The sequence below is a fragment of the Entelurus aequoreus genome, linkage group LG14 (genome assembly GCF_033978785.1).
Source record: "Entelurus aequoreus isolate RoL-2023_Sb linkage group LG14, RoL_Eaeq_v1.1, whole genome shotgun sequence".
Classification (NCBI taxonomy): domain Eukaryota; kingdom Metazoa; phylum Chordata; class Actinopteri; order Syngnathiformes; family Syngnathidae; genus Entelurus; species Entelurus aequoreus.
The window spans coordinates 46,010,965-46,025,217 of record NC_084744.1 but is presented as its reverse complement, the minus strand read 5'-3'; the positions used below and the strand labels follow the sequence as shown (position 1 = coordinate 46,025,217).

The 14,253-nt window shown below is 39.4% G+C and overlaps 1 protein-coding gene across 1 annotated transcript in view; it reads left to right on the top strand.

The window, feature by feature from the left end:
• Positions 1-13,969, top strand: part of kcnj3a (potassium inwardly rectifying channel subfamily J member 3a) — an 88,017-nt gene extending 74,048 nt beyond the window's left edge. The window contains exon 3 of the mRNA XM_062069982.1: positions 12,219-13,969. Within this exon, the coding sequence (XP_061925966.1) occupies positions 12,219-12,805 (587 nt within the window). The 3' untranslated portion in view covers positions 12,806-13,969. The remainder of the gene's footprint in view (positions 1-12,218) is intronic.
• Positions 13,970-14,253: the final 284 nt, after the last annotated feature.

Genomic DNA, 14,253 nt, shown 5'->3' with positions numbered 1-14,253 from the left:
TACAACATACCGGTGTAGTGAGTTTACATTATTCACCCAAGGAACTTTAGTTATTAGAGAGTTCCGGTCGGCGTTGTTGTTGCACTAGTGAGCCACGGATTATTGATTGAAGTAAAGTCTGAATTTCATTAAAACAGTTAGCGCCATCTTTTGACACTTCTTCCACTCCCGTCCTTGCACGCTACACCGCTACAACAACGATGGCAGGGAGAAGACGCTGTCGAAGGTGAGCCACGTAAATAAGACCGCCCACAAAACTGCACATCCTGAAGCGACTGTCAGAAAGCGGCTTGAAGATGATCTGTAAAACATCATCTATGCAACATTTTGACCAAAGAACCACAATTACATGTTATGTAGACCACAAGGAAGTATTTTACATTTAGAAAAAAAAAAGAATCCTTTAATGCGCCTTATAACTCCGGTGTGCCTTATATATGAAAATAGACCTGACTAGACCCATCCGGAGCACCCTACGGTCCGGTAAATAAGGTATTGTACTTCCTCACATAGTTTTAATGTTTTTAACATTTTTCACATTGATTTTGTTAAGCAATGTTAATATTTTTAACGTATTTGGTTTATTGCAAACATGAATATTAATTAGGGGTGCACATAAAAATCAATTTACATCTGAACCGCGATTCTTATTCATTCCGAGTCGCATCATAATTAAATTATCGCCTCAACTCCCCCCAAAATGGATTAACTCGCTGGAATAAAAAAGACAATATAACATTCATCCATAAACGTGGACGCATGTGAAAAAGTGCAATATATTTATATGTACAGTAATCTATTTATTTATTTATATATATTTATTTATTTTATATATATACAGTATTTATATATTATTTATATGTATATATTTATTTATTTATATATGCACCTTATTGCTTTTGTATCCTGCACTACCATGAGCTTATGTAACGAAATTTCGTTCTTATCTGTGCTGTAAAGTTCAAATTTGAATGACAATAAAAAGGAAGTCTAAGTCTAAGTCTAAATGGATTCATAATTTTCAAAAATCGATTAAAAACATTTATTTTAAAAGGGGAACTGCACTGTTTTGGAATTGTGCCTATAATTCACTACCCTTATGAGAGACAAGAACATATGTCATTTTTAATGCACTCCAACTTGTAAATAAATGTAAATAAAAGTCCACTACAATGGAGCCAATGGAACCATGCGTCTATTCCGCCCATAAAAACCAATAAAAGAACATCCAAAAAGTGCCAACAATACTCCATTTACATATCCTGACCTAAATATTAACCAATTATTAGAGATATTGTTATTATAAGCATTAAGGACCTACATTTAGCGGCGCGTTGGTCGGAGAGAGATAACTTCAATTATCCTGCTATGTTGACATCATCAGCTGTTAAGATGCTTTCTTGCCTTGGGCTCGTAAAAAATAATTCTAGATTATAAATGATGTATCCCACCTCGTAAAATGATATAGACATAAACCCTGAAGTTGGTAAACTTGGACAGCCAATTTAGACCCGCATATGGCGAAAAAGACACGCAAAAGGTGCCGGTTTCCACCAACTCCTTTTAATTAACCTTCCGCCAGGATTATGAGTCATTCTTCATCTAAATGGGAATATATTCACATCCTCACAGTCGGCATCCCATTGTACAGTAAGGGATGTTTGCATTTTTATTGTTGGCTCTCATGAATTCTGAGTGAGAAGTAATCAGTGATGTTGTCAAAGGAAAAAGCGAGTGTGAAATGAATGCTTAAAATTAGCAAAATATGTAAATAATAAATGTTATTTTAAATGTGTCTGTTACTACATTACATGTACAGTGTGTATATGCAACCTTCATGGAGGTGTTTTTCAGCGCTTTATAGGCAGAATTGGAAGCAAACTTTTGATCACACTACTTAGAATGCATGAAAAAACAATAGAAACGTGTTCTTGTCTTATAAAGGATTGTGAATGATAGGCAAAATAAAATAAAAAAGTGCAGTTCCATTTTAAAAATATATATTTTTGGGCTAATCCCATGCAACTGTTTTGAAAAAGTTGAATTATAATTATTATACAGGGTTCGTACGGGTGCTTAAAAACCTTGAAAGTGCTTGGATTTGAATGTTGTGTTTTCAAGGTTTGAAGAAGGCTTGAATTTTGGATGAAATGCTTGGAAATGTTCATCATATTTCTTGGCAGTCTGACTCAATAGGCTAATTATAAAATGGAAAAAAAATAAATAAAAGTTTCCTTAAAATCTAAAGCTACACGCTTGATCTGTTGGCTTTGCACGAGCCCTTACATTAGGTTGTTGTCATGCCAGACTTTGTGTCGCTCCCAAGAGGACAGTGGTCCATCATGCCGGGAGGTTGTCGTTTTAATGAACATGACGTATGCCTGAATTATGATACAAACAGACAAGTAAAGAATAATAATTAATGTTATTTCTTGTAAGGAATGATGTATACATGAACGATGATGATACAAACAAACAAGTAAACAACGTTTGCAAACACCAATGACATTGAATAGTCACACTGCTTCATTTTCTATGCCCATTCAGTTCATGATAACTGCTGGTTCAATGTTAGGCTTAGGTTTTAGAGGATTTTCCGTATTTTTCCTCCAGACAGCAGTTGGTGACCTCAAACAACAAGGCTATGGATTGATTCACACTGGTTTTTGCCTTTTGAAGGGTACTGGAAAAAGTGGATCTTGAAAGTCCTTAAAAAGTGCTTGAATTTGGCCATGGAAAAGGTGTACAAACCCTGATTATTCCAAATAATACATTGCGAGAATCTATTTGAACTGAGACTGATTTTGAATCGAGAATTGTTTCGGAATCAAATCGGAATGGAATTGAAACGTTAGGTGCCCAAATATTCACACTCTTAGTATTACTCTTAGTATTACCTTCTCCTCCGTAGGCGCCTCCGAGAGATGCTGACCTCAGCAATTGTCCATATGGCCCGTATATGCACTGCATATTGCACATATAATAATTAATGCTGTCAAATGAATTGTTTTAATCAGATATCTCACACTTTTTTATTTGGATTAACCTTGATTAATTACGTTATTACCTGCATTTATAATTAAAATTAACTTTAAAAAAAGAGCCCAATGATTGCACACAAATGCAATTTTACTGTCATAATGTATACAGCAACACTTTTACAATGTTTTATTTGAATGCACATCATATATTTGCTCAAACATTGCTAACAGCTTTAAATAAAGTCGAGTCAGGGTGTATTTTGAAGTGAAATTTGCCAGCGGCACAATAGTCGTTGTCTCCTCACTCATCTTTGCACTGACGTATGCTTAGACCTGATTACTGACCACAACCAGGCAAGGTAATGGAACATGTAAGGTCAAAATAAATTGGATCAATAATCTCTGTATTTACAAAAACTGAGAAATATTTTTTTTTTTTTGCAAATAATCATTAACTTAGAATTCAATGGCAGCAACACATTGCAAACAAGTTGGCACAGGGGCATTTTTACCACTGTGTTACATGGCCTTTCCTTTTAACAACACTCAGTAAACGTTTGGGAACTGAGGAGACACATTTTTTAAGTTTTTCAGATGGAATTATTTCCCATTCTTGCTTGATGTACAGCTTAAGTTGTTCAACAGCCCGGGGGTCTCCGTTGTGGTATTTTAGGCTTCATAATGCGCCACACATTTTCAATGGGAGACAGGTCTGAACTACAGGCAGGCCAGTCTAGTACCCGCACTCTTTTACTATGAAGCCACGTTGATGTAACACATGCAGAATGTGGCTTGGCATTGTCTTGCTGAAATAAGCAGGGGCGTCCATGAAAAAGACGTTGCTTGGATGGCAACACATGTTGCTCCAAAAGCTGTATGTACCTTTCAGCATTAATGGTGCCTTCACAGATGTGTAAGTTACCCATGCCTTGGGCACTAATACACCCCCATACCAGCACAGATGCTGGCTTTTGAACTTTGCGCCTAAAACAATCCGGATGGTTCTTTTCCTCTTTGGTCCGGAGGACACGACGTCCACAGTTTCCAAAAATTATTTGAAATGTGGACTCATCGGACCACAGAACACTTTTCCACTTTGCATCAGTCCATCTTAGACGGGCTCGGGCTCATCAAAGCGTTTCTGGGTGTTGTTGATAAATGGCTTTGGCTTTGCACAGTAGAGTTTTAACTTGCATTTATAGATTTAGCGACCAACTGTCGTTACTGACAGTGGTTTTCTGAAGTGTTCCTGAGCCCATGTGGTGATATCCTTTACAAACTGATGTCGCCTTTTGATGCAGTACCGCCTGCGGCATCCAAGGCTTACGTGCAGTGATTTCTCCAGATTCTCTGAACCTTTTGATGATACTACGGACCGTAGATGGTGAAATCCCTACATTCCTTGCAATAGCTCGTTGAGAAATGTTGTTCTTAAACTGTTGGACAATTTGCTTAGGAATTTGTTCACAAAGTGGTGACCCTCGCCCCATCCTTGTTTGTGAATGACCGAGCATTTCATGGAAACTGCTTTTATGCCCAATCATGGCACCCACCTGTTCCCAATTAGCCTGTTCACCTGTGGGATGTTCCGAATAAGTGTTTGATGAGTCTTTTTTGCAACTGAAGCCAGATTCTTTTAAACATGTTGCAGGCAGCAAATTCCAATTACGCTAATATTTGCAAAAAAATTACAAATTCAACCTATATTCAATTGAATATAGGTTGCAAAGGATTTGCAAATCATTGTATTCTGTTTTTATTTACCATTTACAGTACAATGTGCCAACTTCACTGGTTTTGGGTTTTGTACATTAATGCAATACATTTTTGTGATTAAACACCTAAGTTATTTTTTTATTTTTACAGCCCTAATAATAGTAATACAATACTTCTACTTACTTTCAAGCCTACCCATAACCATGCCCTGCCATGTAATAATAATAATAATAATAATAATAATAATAATAATGGAATAGATTGATGTAGCGCTTTATTCCAGTGACTCAAAGTGAGTGACACCGAGGACTCATCATCACCCCTGGCTGTCAATCTGATGAACGCTGTGAAATAAATCTGTCACTGCGAATGTACTAACTCATGTTCACGTCATCATCTTTTTGCTCTTTGCCCTATTCACCACTGCACTATTATTTATTAGCCTTGGACATAGTTATTTAAGTACCAGTTTGTATTTTTCGTTATTGTTAATGGTTATTGTTTACATTGAACAAAGAGACCACAGTCGACCAAGTCTAGTTCCTTGTGTGTTAAACATACTTAGTAGGGGTCTAAACATGATTTGGTACAAACCGATAACCGAGTTTAACTTTAGAGATATGAGTACATCGTTTGGCGAGCCGCTGGATCGATCGATCTATATATAGTATGGATCCGGTCCGGTTGGAAAGTCATGAATCTGTTGCTTGTAGATCTACTATGAAATATGGCCGCTCGAATCTTGCGAGATTTCTGTGATGACATAATGCGAGAGTACTGTTCTCATTTGCGACTGACGAAAGAGCAACATGGAAGACGGCACCGAAAGAGTTTACAAACAATGCACATCCGAGTATTAAATCTAAAGTGTGGTTAATATTTGGATAAAAAAAATAAAAATGGATAAACGTATGGTCATTTTTAATGTTTGTACCTGTTGTGATGGCAACGAGAGACTCAAGCCAGGGTTGAGGAAGCTAGTGATGCTAATGTTAGCAGACCTACTAACTGATTTGAAAGACTTCCAGACCGAACTTAGCCACAACTTTGCGAAGTAATCACATCAACAACTACACTGTTCATTAGGGATGTATACCTAGTACCAGTATATTTTAGTACCGGTTTCTAATGGGGTCAGTCCGTCTGGATCGTGAAGATACTGCTTCTGGTATTTTTTTATCCAGCTGATTGTCGTATTTATGACACACTGTCACATTCGGTTCAGCTGCCACTGCATACACATGACAAATCAGCTAGGAATAATTACAAATAAGTAGCAACACCACACAAAAGTTTGTAACACAACAATTTGTCCTCAAAGGTTTCAAGTGAAAGCCACTTAAAGGGCAACTAAATGTTGCCTATTGTTCACAATCATTATTATTATTGCGACGTTAGGCTTATTAGTACATTTAGCACACCCCTTATGGTTGAGGAATTCACATTAGTCTAATACTTTTGGTCTTGACCTCTGTATGTATGATAAGATTATTCGCAGATCGTCAAGATGCAACCTTTTAATCAAATTTGAATAATAGGATATTGAGACTGATTTTGTGGATTTAAAAATCCCTTTTTTATTTAGAAATGAAATTGTAAATGGGTATTTGGTGGGTAGATTTTGAAATGTATTGTATTTTGTATATTATATGATGATGAATATTTTAACTAGGGATGACCTTTTTGCAAAACAGACTTTGATATTAACAAAAGAAAGAATAATGTAATACAAAATTATGTCTGTCTGTAAATAAATAAATACAAAAAAAATACAACAATTATAAAAGAAGTGACAACGGATGTGTTTTTTAAAATTAATTCGAAATAAATTAAGTGTTTGAGCTTCTACACTGAAGCTGCTGTTTAGTTAACGTGGTGGCACCTAATTGTATCTTGCACTTGTTACTGTGGTGTTATAACACCTACGTGATGCACAGCTTGCTTTTCTCTGTATTTAATAGTTGCGACCTGAGCAAACAACAGTAAATACCTGGTAGCTTTTCCAAAAGTGTTTTGTTTTTCTTTTCTTTAAGTTGCAATGCCTTGAAGTTGATAGTTCTACTGTTTGCTCATAATTAATACAGGCACCACCTGTTTTATATGTGTCTATTTGAAAAATAAACACGTGACATTGTTCTGACATGATAATTTAATTTTCTTTTCACCATACAAAGTACCTTTATCTGCAAATTGCATTGAATTAGAAGAATTAGAAGAAAATGACCCCTGTGGAGCCCATCAACATCCAGGGCCGGGAGGTGGCAGTAGTGGGGCAGTGCAAGTATCTGGGAGTCCACTTGAACAGCAGACTGGACTGGAAGGACAACTGCAAAGCTGTATACAAGAAGGGCATGAGCAGACTCTTTTTCCTAAGGAAGCTTAGGTCCTTTAATGTGTGCAGCAAGCTTTTTTCAGTCTATTATGGCCAGTGCCCTGTACTTTGCAGTGGTTTGTTGGGGGACCAGCACCAGCAAAAAGGGACTTAAACCAGATTGACAAACTGATCCGGAAAGCCGGCCAAACTATTGGCACGCAGTTGGAGGTGTTTCTGTCAGGGAGGGACAGGAGGACACTGGACAAACTGCTGGCCATCATGGACAATCCTGCCCACCCACTCCACCAGACAATTGAGGGACAGCGGAGCTCATACTCCAACAGGCTCCTTCAGCTTCGTTGCCAGTGTTCGATTGAAGTACTCCTTCATTCCGCACTCCATCCAGCTGAAAATCACTGACCATACAGCAGTAGATGATATCTGTCTATTACCTGACCGCTTCTATGTTAGCTACCTCTCTTTGTTGATAATGTATATTTTCTGCTGAATCTACTCTCTATTTTATGCTGCCCCTTGAATGAGTGATGGGTTCTTAAATGATTAGGTTATTACTATTATTATTATAGTATCCGTATATAATCGATAATCAGATCAATATTTATTTTTTATTTTTCTTATCATTACAAAATACTTTTTGGGGATTTTTCAATCAATCAATCAATCAATCAAACAATCAATCAATCAAACTTTACGCGGGCAAATACTGCGGCATGGTCATGCTGGACCTTCAGAAGGCCTTTGACACCGTTAACCACGCTATACTGTTGGATAAGCTCAGAGCAATCGGATTTAACAAAACCTCTTGGAGCTGGATGCAATCTTACTTGGAGGGGAGGGAGCAGGTGGTAGAGGTGAACGGCACCGTGTCCCCCCCCCTCTCGGTGAACTGTGGAGTCCCCCAAGGCAGTATATTGGGACCTTTACTGTTCCTAATATACATAAACGACATGTCATCGGCATGTGACTGTGAATTGTTTTTGTTTGCGGATGACTCTGCCCTGCTGGTATCCGGCAAGGACAAGTCACAGGTGGAGAAAATCCTCAGTGCTGAGCTGTGTAGAACTTGCACCTGGCTCGCTGACAACAAGCTATCCATCCACTTGGGTAAAACAGAATCCATCCTGTTTGGGTCCCACATCAAACTTAAGAGAGTCAATCACTTCACCATAAAAGTAGGTGACAGTGTCATCACCAGGAAAGATGAGGTCACCTACCTAGGTTCCATTCTAGAGGCTAACCTTTCCTGTGATAAAATGGCAACCAAGGTAATCAAAAAGGTTAACCAACGAACGAGATTTCTCTACAGAATTTCCTCTCTGGTCAACAAAAGCACCTTGAGGATTCTGGCGGGAACTCTCGTTCAACCCTTTTTCGATTACGCATGCACCTCCTGGTACCCTAGCACCTCCAAAACCCTCAAATCTAAACTCCAAACATCTCAGAACAAGCTAGTCAGGCTACTTCTAGACCTCCACCCCAGATCCCACCTCACTCCTACCCACTTCTCTAAAGTGGGCTGGCTCAAGGTGGAGGACAGAGTTAAACAACTTGCACTGAGCCTAGTCTATAAAATCCGCTACACCTCCCTGATACCGAAGTACATGTCAAACTACTTCCTTAACGTAAATGACCGCCATAACCACAACACCAGGGGGTGCTCCACTAACCACGTTAAACCCAGATTCCGAACTAACAAAGGTCTTAACTCATTCTCTTTCTATGCCACATCAATGTGGAATGCGCTCCCAACAGGTATAAAAGAAAGGGCATCTCTATCCTCCTTCAAAACCGCTATAAAAGTTCACCTCCAGGCAGCTAGAACCCTAAACTAACACCCTCCCCGGATTGCTAATAATCAAATGTAAACAATCAAATGCAGATTCTTTTTCTTATGCCTTCTGATCTCTCTCTCTCTCTCTCTCTCTCTCTCTCTCTCTCTCTCTCTATGTCCACTACTTGATGTCCATATCCCACCCCCCCCCCCCACCCCCCCTCCACACTCCTGATTGTAAATAATGTAAATAATTCAATGTGATTATCTTGTGTGATGACTGTATTATGATGATAGTATATATGATAGTATATATCTGTATCATGAATCAATTTAAGTGGACCCCGACTTAAACAAGTTGAAAAACTTATTCGGGTGTTACCATTTAGTGGTCAATTGTACGGAATATGTACTTCACTGTGCAACCTACTAATAAAAGTCTCAATCAATCAATCAATCAATTCATAAAGCGCTTTTTATACATAAAATAAATGCAACGCAAAGTGCTTTACAAAGTTAAAAACAATACCCCGGTGACCCATATCCGCACGGACACACACACACACACACGCACACACACACACACACACACACACACACACACACGCACACACACACACGCACACACACACACAACTATATGGACCAATGAGTGCATGGCAGAGTACAGAGGACACATGTGAGCAAACACTATCACAGGAGCCATCCGCACCATTTTTGTTACTGTTTACACAGTCAAAGAGTAAGTCTCTGGATACAGGAAAGCTTTGAGGGCAAAACCCAAATGATTAAAATGGGAGCCAATGGTACTTTTTGCTTTTGTTTACTTATTTATTCTGTTAAAAATTGTATGCAGCATTCAATATCAGAAATGTAATGTTTCATCTGATTAAGAACAACCAGCAAATTCTACATTTGAGTTGCGTTGAGTTGAGTTTGTGTTTATTTCGAACATGCATACATACAACATGATGCATCACACATGCATGCATACAACATGATACATCACACATGCATGCATACAACATGATACATCACACATGCATGCATACAACATGATACGTCACACATGCATGCATACAATATGATACGTCACACATGCATGCATACAACATGATACATCACACATGCATGCATACAACATGATACATCACACATGCATGCATACAACATGATACATCACCATTTCCAGTTTCTCTATTCAACATGTTCGAAAAGGAGCAGGAAGAAGCAGAGCTTATTTAATCCTACCCCTTTTCCTTTACATAGCAGTTGCTGAGACTTTTATTCACTTCCTGTTCTCAATTTATTCACAATATACTCCATAAGTAACAACAATACAAATAAAAAAATAATAATTGGTGAGGTAAGTTATATTTCATATGGTGAGATGAGTAAGATTATCTAGAAAATGAATGGATGGATGAAATAAATTCAGAATGTTTATCATGGTTCTTCTTCTTTGTACTTTGTAAACACTTTAAGTGTGAAGAGTTTCTTGAAGTGGATCACATTAGTACATTGTTTGATTTCTTTGCCTAATCCATTCCATCATTTAATTCCACATACTGATATGCTGAAGGTCTAAAGTGTTGTACAGGCGTACAAATGTTTTAAATTCCATTTTTCTCTAAGATTTTATTTCTCCTCTTTTGTTGAGAAGAGTTGTCAGAATTGTTACCTGACTAAATCGTCATTTAGTCATGTAAGCTTTATAAAAAAAAATGTATTATTGTGTTTAATGTAGTTACTTGCTTTAAAACATTTTAAGTTCTGTGGATCGGATCTGAGGCCAACAAATCGGATAGGGATTGCGGGCCAAATATTTTCAACGGCACATATCTTATTATTATTATTTTTTTAAATGCATGAATGCCGCTCTAATAACACCTGACATTCTCTGCAATATACAAGGACATATGGTAAATGGGTTATACCCGTATAGCGCTTTTCTACCTTCAAGGTACTCAAAGCGCTTTGACACTATTTCCACATTCACCCATTCACACACACATTCACACACTGATGGCGGGAGCTGCCATGCACGGCCCATCAGGAGCAAGGGTGAAGTGTCTTGCTCAAGGACACAACGGACGTGACGAGATTGGTAGAAGGTGGGGATCGAACCAGGAACCCTCAGGTTGCTGGCACGGCCACTCTCCCAACGGAGCCACGCCGTCCCCCTATATAAAATACTGTATACTAATGCAGTGTTTTTCAACCTTTTTTGAGCCAAGGCACATTTTTTGAAATCATTAAAAAAACGAAACTCAGTTGACAGTAAAAAGTCAACCATAATAAACCATGCATCACTATAGCTCTTGTCTCAAAGTAGGTGTACTGTCACCAGCTGTCACATCACGCTGTGACTTATTTTGAGTTTTTTGCTGTTTTCCTGTGTGTAGTGTTTTAGTTCTTGCCTTGCGCTCCTATTTTGGTGGCTTTTTCTCTTTTTTTTGGTATTTTCCTGTAGCAGTTTCATGTCTTCCTTTCAGCGATATTTCTCACATCTACTTTGTTTTAGCAATCAAGAATATTTCAGTTGTTTTTATCCTCCTTTGTGGGGACATTGTTGATTGTCATGTCATGTTCGGATGTACATTGTGGATGCCGTCTTTGCTCCACAGTAAGTCTTTGCTGTTGTCCAGCATTCTGTTTTTCTTTACTTTGTAGCCAGTTCAGTTTTAGTTTCGTTCTGCATAGCCTTCCCTAAGCTTCAATGCCTTTTCTTAGGGGCACTCACCTTTTGTTTATTTTTGGTTTAAGCATTAGACACCTTTTTACCTGCACACTGCCTCCCGCTGTTTCCGACATCTACAAAGCAATTAGCTACCGGCTGCCACCTACTGATATGGAAGAGTATTACACGGTTACTCTGCCGAGCTCTAGACAGCACAGACACTCAACAACAACACATCATTTGCAGACTATAATTACTGGTTTGCAAAAAATATTTTTAACCCAAATATGTGAAAGTAGATAATCTCCCACGGCACACCAGACTGTATCTCAGTGGTTGAAAAACACTATACTAATGGATCCTCTACTTCATGTCTGAAGGAAATCCAAACAACCTTGTGCTAATTTTGGGGATAACTTGTCCTTTTTTTATGAGTCACCCTGCAAAAGCTCGTAAACATCCGCTTTAATAAGTGGAAATCAATCATGAGCTTTTATTTTGGCAGCTGTGTCCGCGATGTGCTGCTGGGTGAAAATGACAATGCCGCTCCAAAACCAAAGTGTGGATTGTAATGGAGGAGTGCCAAGCCTGTGATTAAAGTACCACCGCGTTTAATCATCTCCAAACATTACGCTCTGTTGTGGCAACACAATGGCGGATAATTTGCTGTAATTGTTCGAGGCCTAGAGTCGATCTATCGAAGCAATGCGACGTTTCATCATGTGTTTCTTGCAGGGATGACCTGCCAAGCGAGGACGTCCTACACCGAGGACGAGGTCCTGTGGGGACACCGCTTCTTCCCGGTGATCTCCTTGGAGGAAGGCTTCTTCAAGGTGGACTACTCGCAGTTCCACGCCACCTTCGAGGTGCCCACCCCTCCCTACAGCGTGAAGGAGCAGGAGGAGGCCCTTCTCCTCTCCTCGCCCCTCATGGCCCCGTCGCTGTGCAACAGCGGGGAGAAGAACAGCTCCCTGGACTGCTTGGAGACCCTGGAGGACAATGACAGCACCACCAAGCTGCCCGCCAAGCTCCAGAAGATCGCCGGGCGGGACGGCCTGCCCAAGAAGCTCCTGAGGATGAGCTCCACCACCTCAGAGATGACGTACAGTTTTGGAGACCTGCCCATGAAGCTGCAGCGAATCAGCTCGGTCCCTGGGGTCTCCGACGATAGGCACGGCGGGAAGGTCTCCAAAATAAGCACGGAGCCCATCAGTAAGTCGGTGGCGGACTTGCCTCCTAAGCTGCAGCGACTGGCAGGGGGCAGGATGGACGGACACCTACCGCCCAAACTTAGAAAGATGAATTCAGATCGCTTCACATAGAGCAAGCTCTTTTAACTCCTTACCGTGTTCTCTCCTGACTTTGCCAGTTGAAAAATATTCCTCTTATATCAAAAGATGTGCACAAGCAGCTTATGTCCAGCAGGGTCCCGGGTGTACAGTCGTGGTCAAAAGTTTACATACGCTTGTGAAGAACATTATGTCATGGCTGTCTTGAGTTTCCAAGTTTTGTTTCATCTGACCACACAACTTTCCTCCAGAAGGTCTTATCTTTGTCCATGTGATGTCAGATGAAACCAAAATGGAGCTGTTTGGCCACAATACCCAGCAATATGTTTGGAGAAGAAAAGGTGAGGCTTTTAGTCCCAGGAACACCATACCTACCATCAAGCATGGTGGTGGTAGTATTATGCTCTGGGCCTGTTTTGCTGCCAATGGAACTGGTGCTTTACAGAGGTTAAATGGGACAATGAAAAAGGAGGATTACCTCCAAATTCTTCAGGACAACCTAAAATCAACAGGTTGGGTCTTGGGCGCAGTTGGGTGTTCCAACAGGACAATGACCCCAAACACACGTCAAAAGTGGTAAAGGAATGGCTAAATCAGGCTAGAATGAAGGTTTTAGAATGGCCTTCCCAAAGTCCTGACTTAAACGTGTGGACAATGCTGAAGAAACAAGTCCATGTCAGAAAACCAACACATTTAGCTGAACTGCACCAATATTGTCAAGAGGAGTGGTCAAAAATTCAACCATAAGCTTGTGGATGGCTACCAAAAGCGCCTTATTGCAGTGAAACTTGCCAAGGGACATGTAAGCAAATATTAACATTGCTGTATGTATACTTTTGACCCAGCAGATTTGCTCACATTTTCAGTAGACCCATAATAAATTCATAAAAGAACCAAACTTCATGAATGTTTTTTTGTGACCAACAAGTATGTGCACACAAAAAAAATAAGAATTGTAAAAATGATTGTAAACTCAAGACAGCCATGACATTATGTTCTTTACAAGTGTATGTAAACTTTTGACCACGACTGTAAGTGTACATGCAGGGATGGAAGGCTCTTGTTGGGACGGTATACAATTAGCACAATCAGGCATGTGAGAAGAAAACAGCGCATGTAGAAACCAATCTCAATAATTCCCGGCATGACATTAACCGATGTTTGTAGTAAAAAAAACAAAAAGAAAAACAAAAAAAATGAATTTCATTCGTAAATCTTCTGATGGAGTGAGTGGAAAAAAAATTGCACAAAGCCATATAATTACAAACCGACATGATTCTAATTTGTGGCACTCATTTGTTTTGAGTTTCTTGCTTTGGTTGTTTAATGTGAAGTTGTGATTGCATGCTCCTCTTATTGACTATACAAAAAGGTAATAGACAACGATGTTTAGCCTTAACTATATTACCTTGTTTCCATTTTCATGCTCTTTCAGGAACCTAGGGCCTGATCTACTAAGATCCAAATGCCAGGCGCTAAAC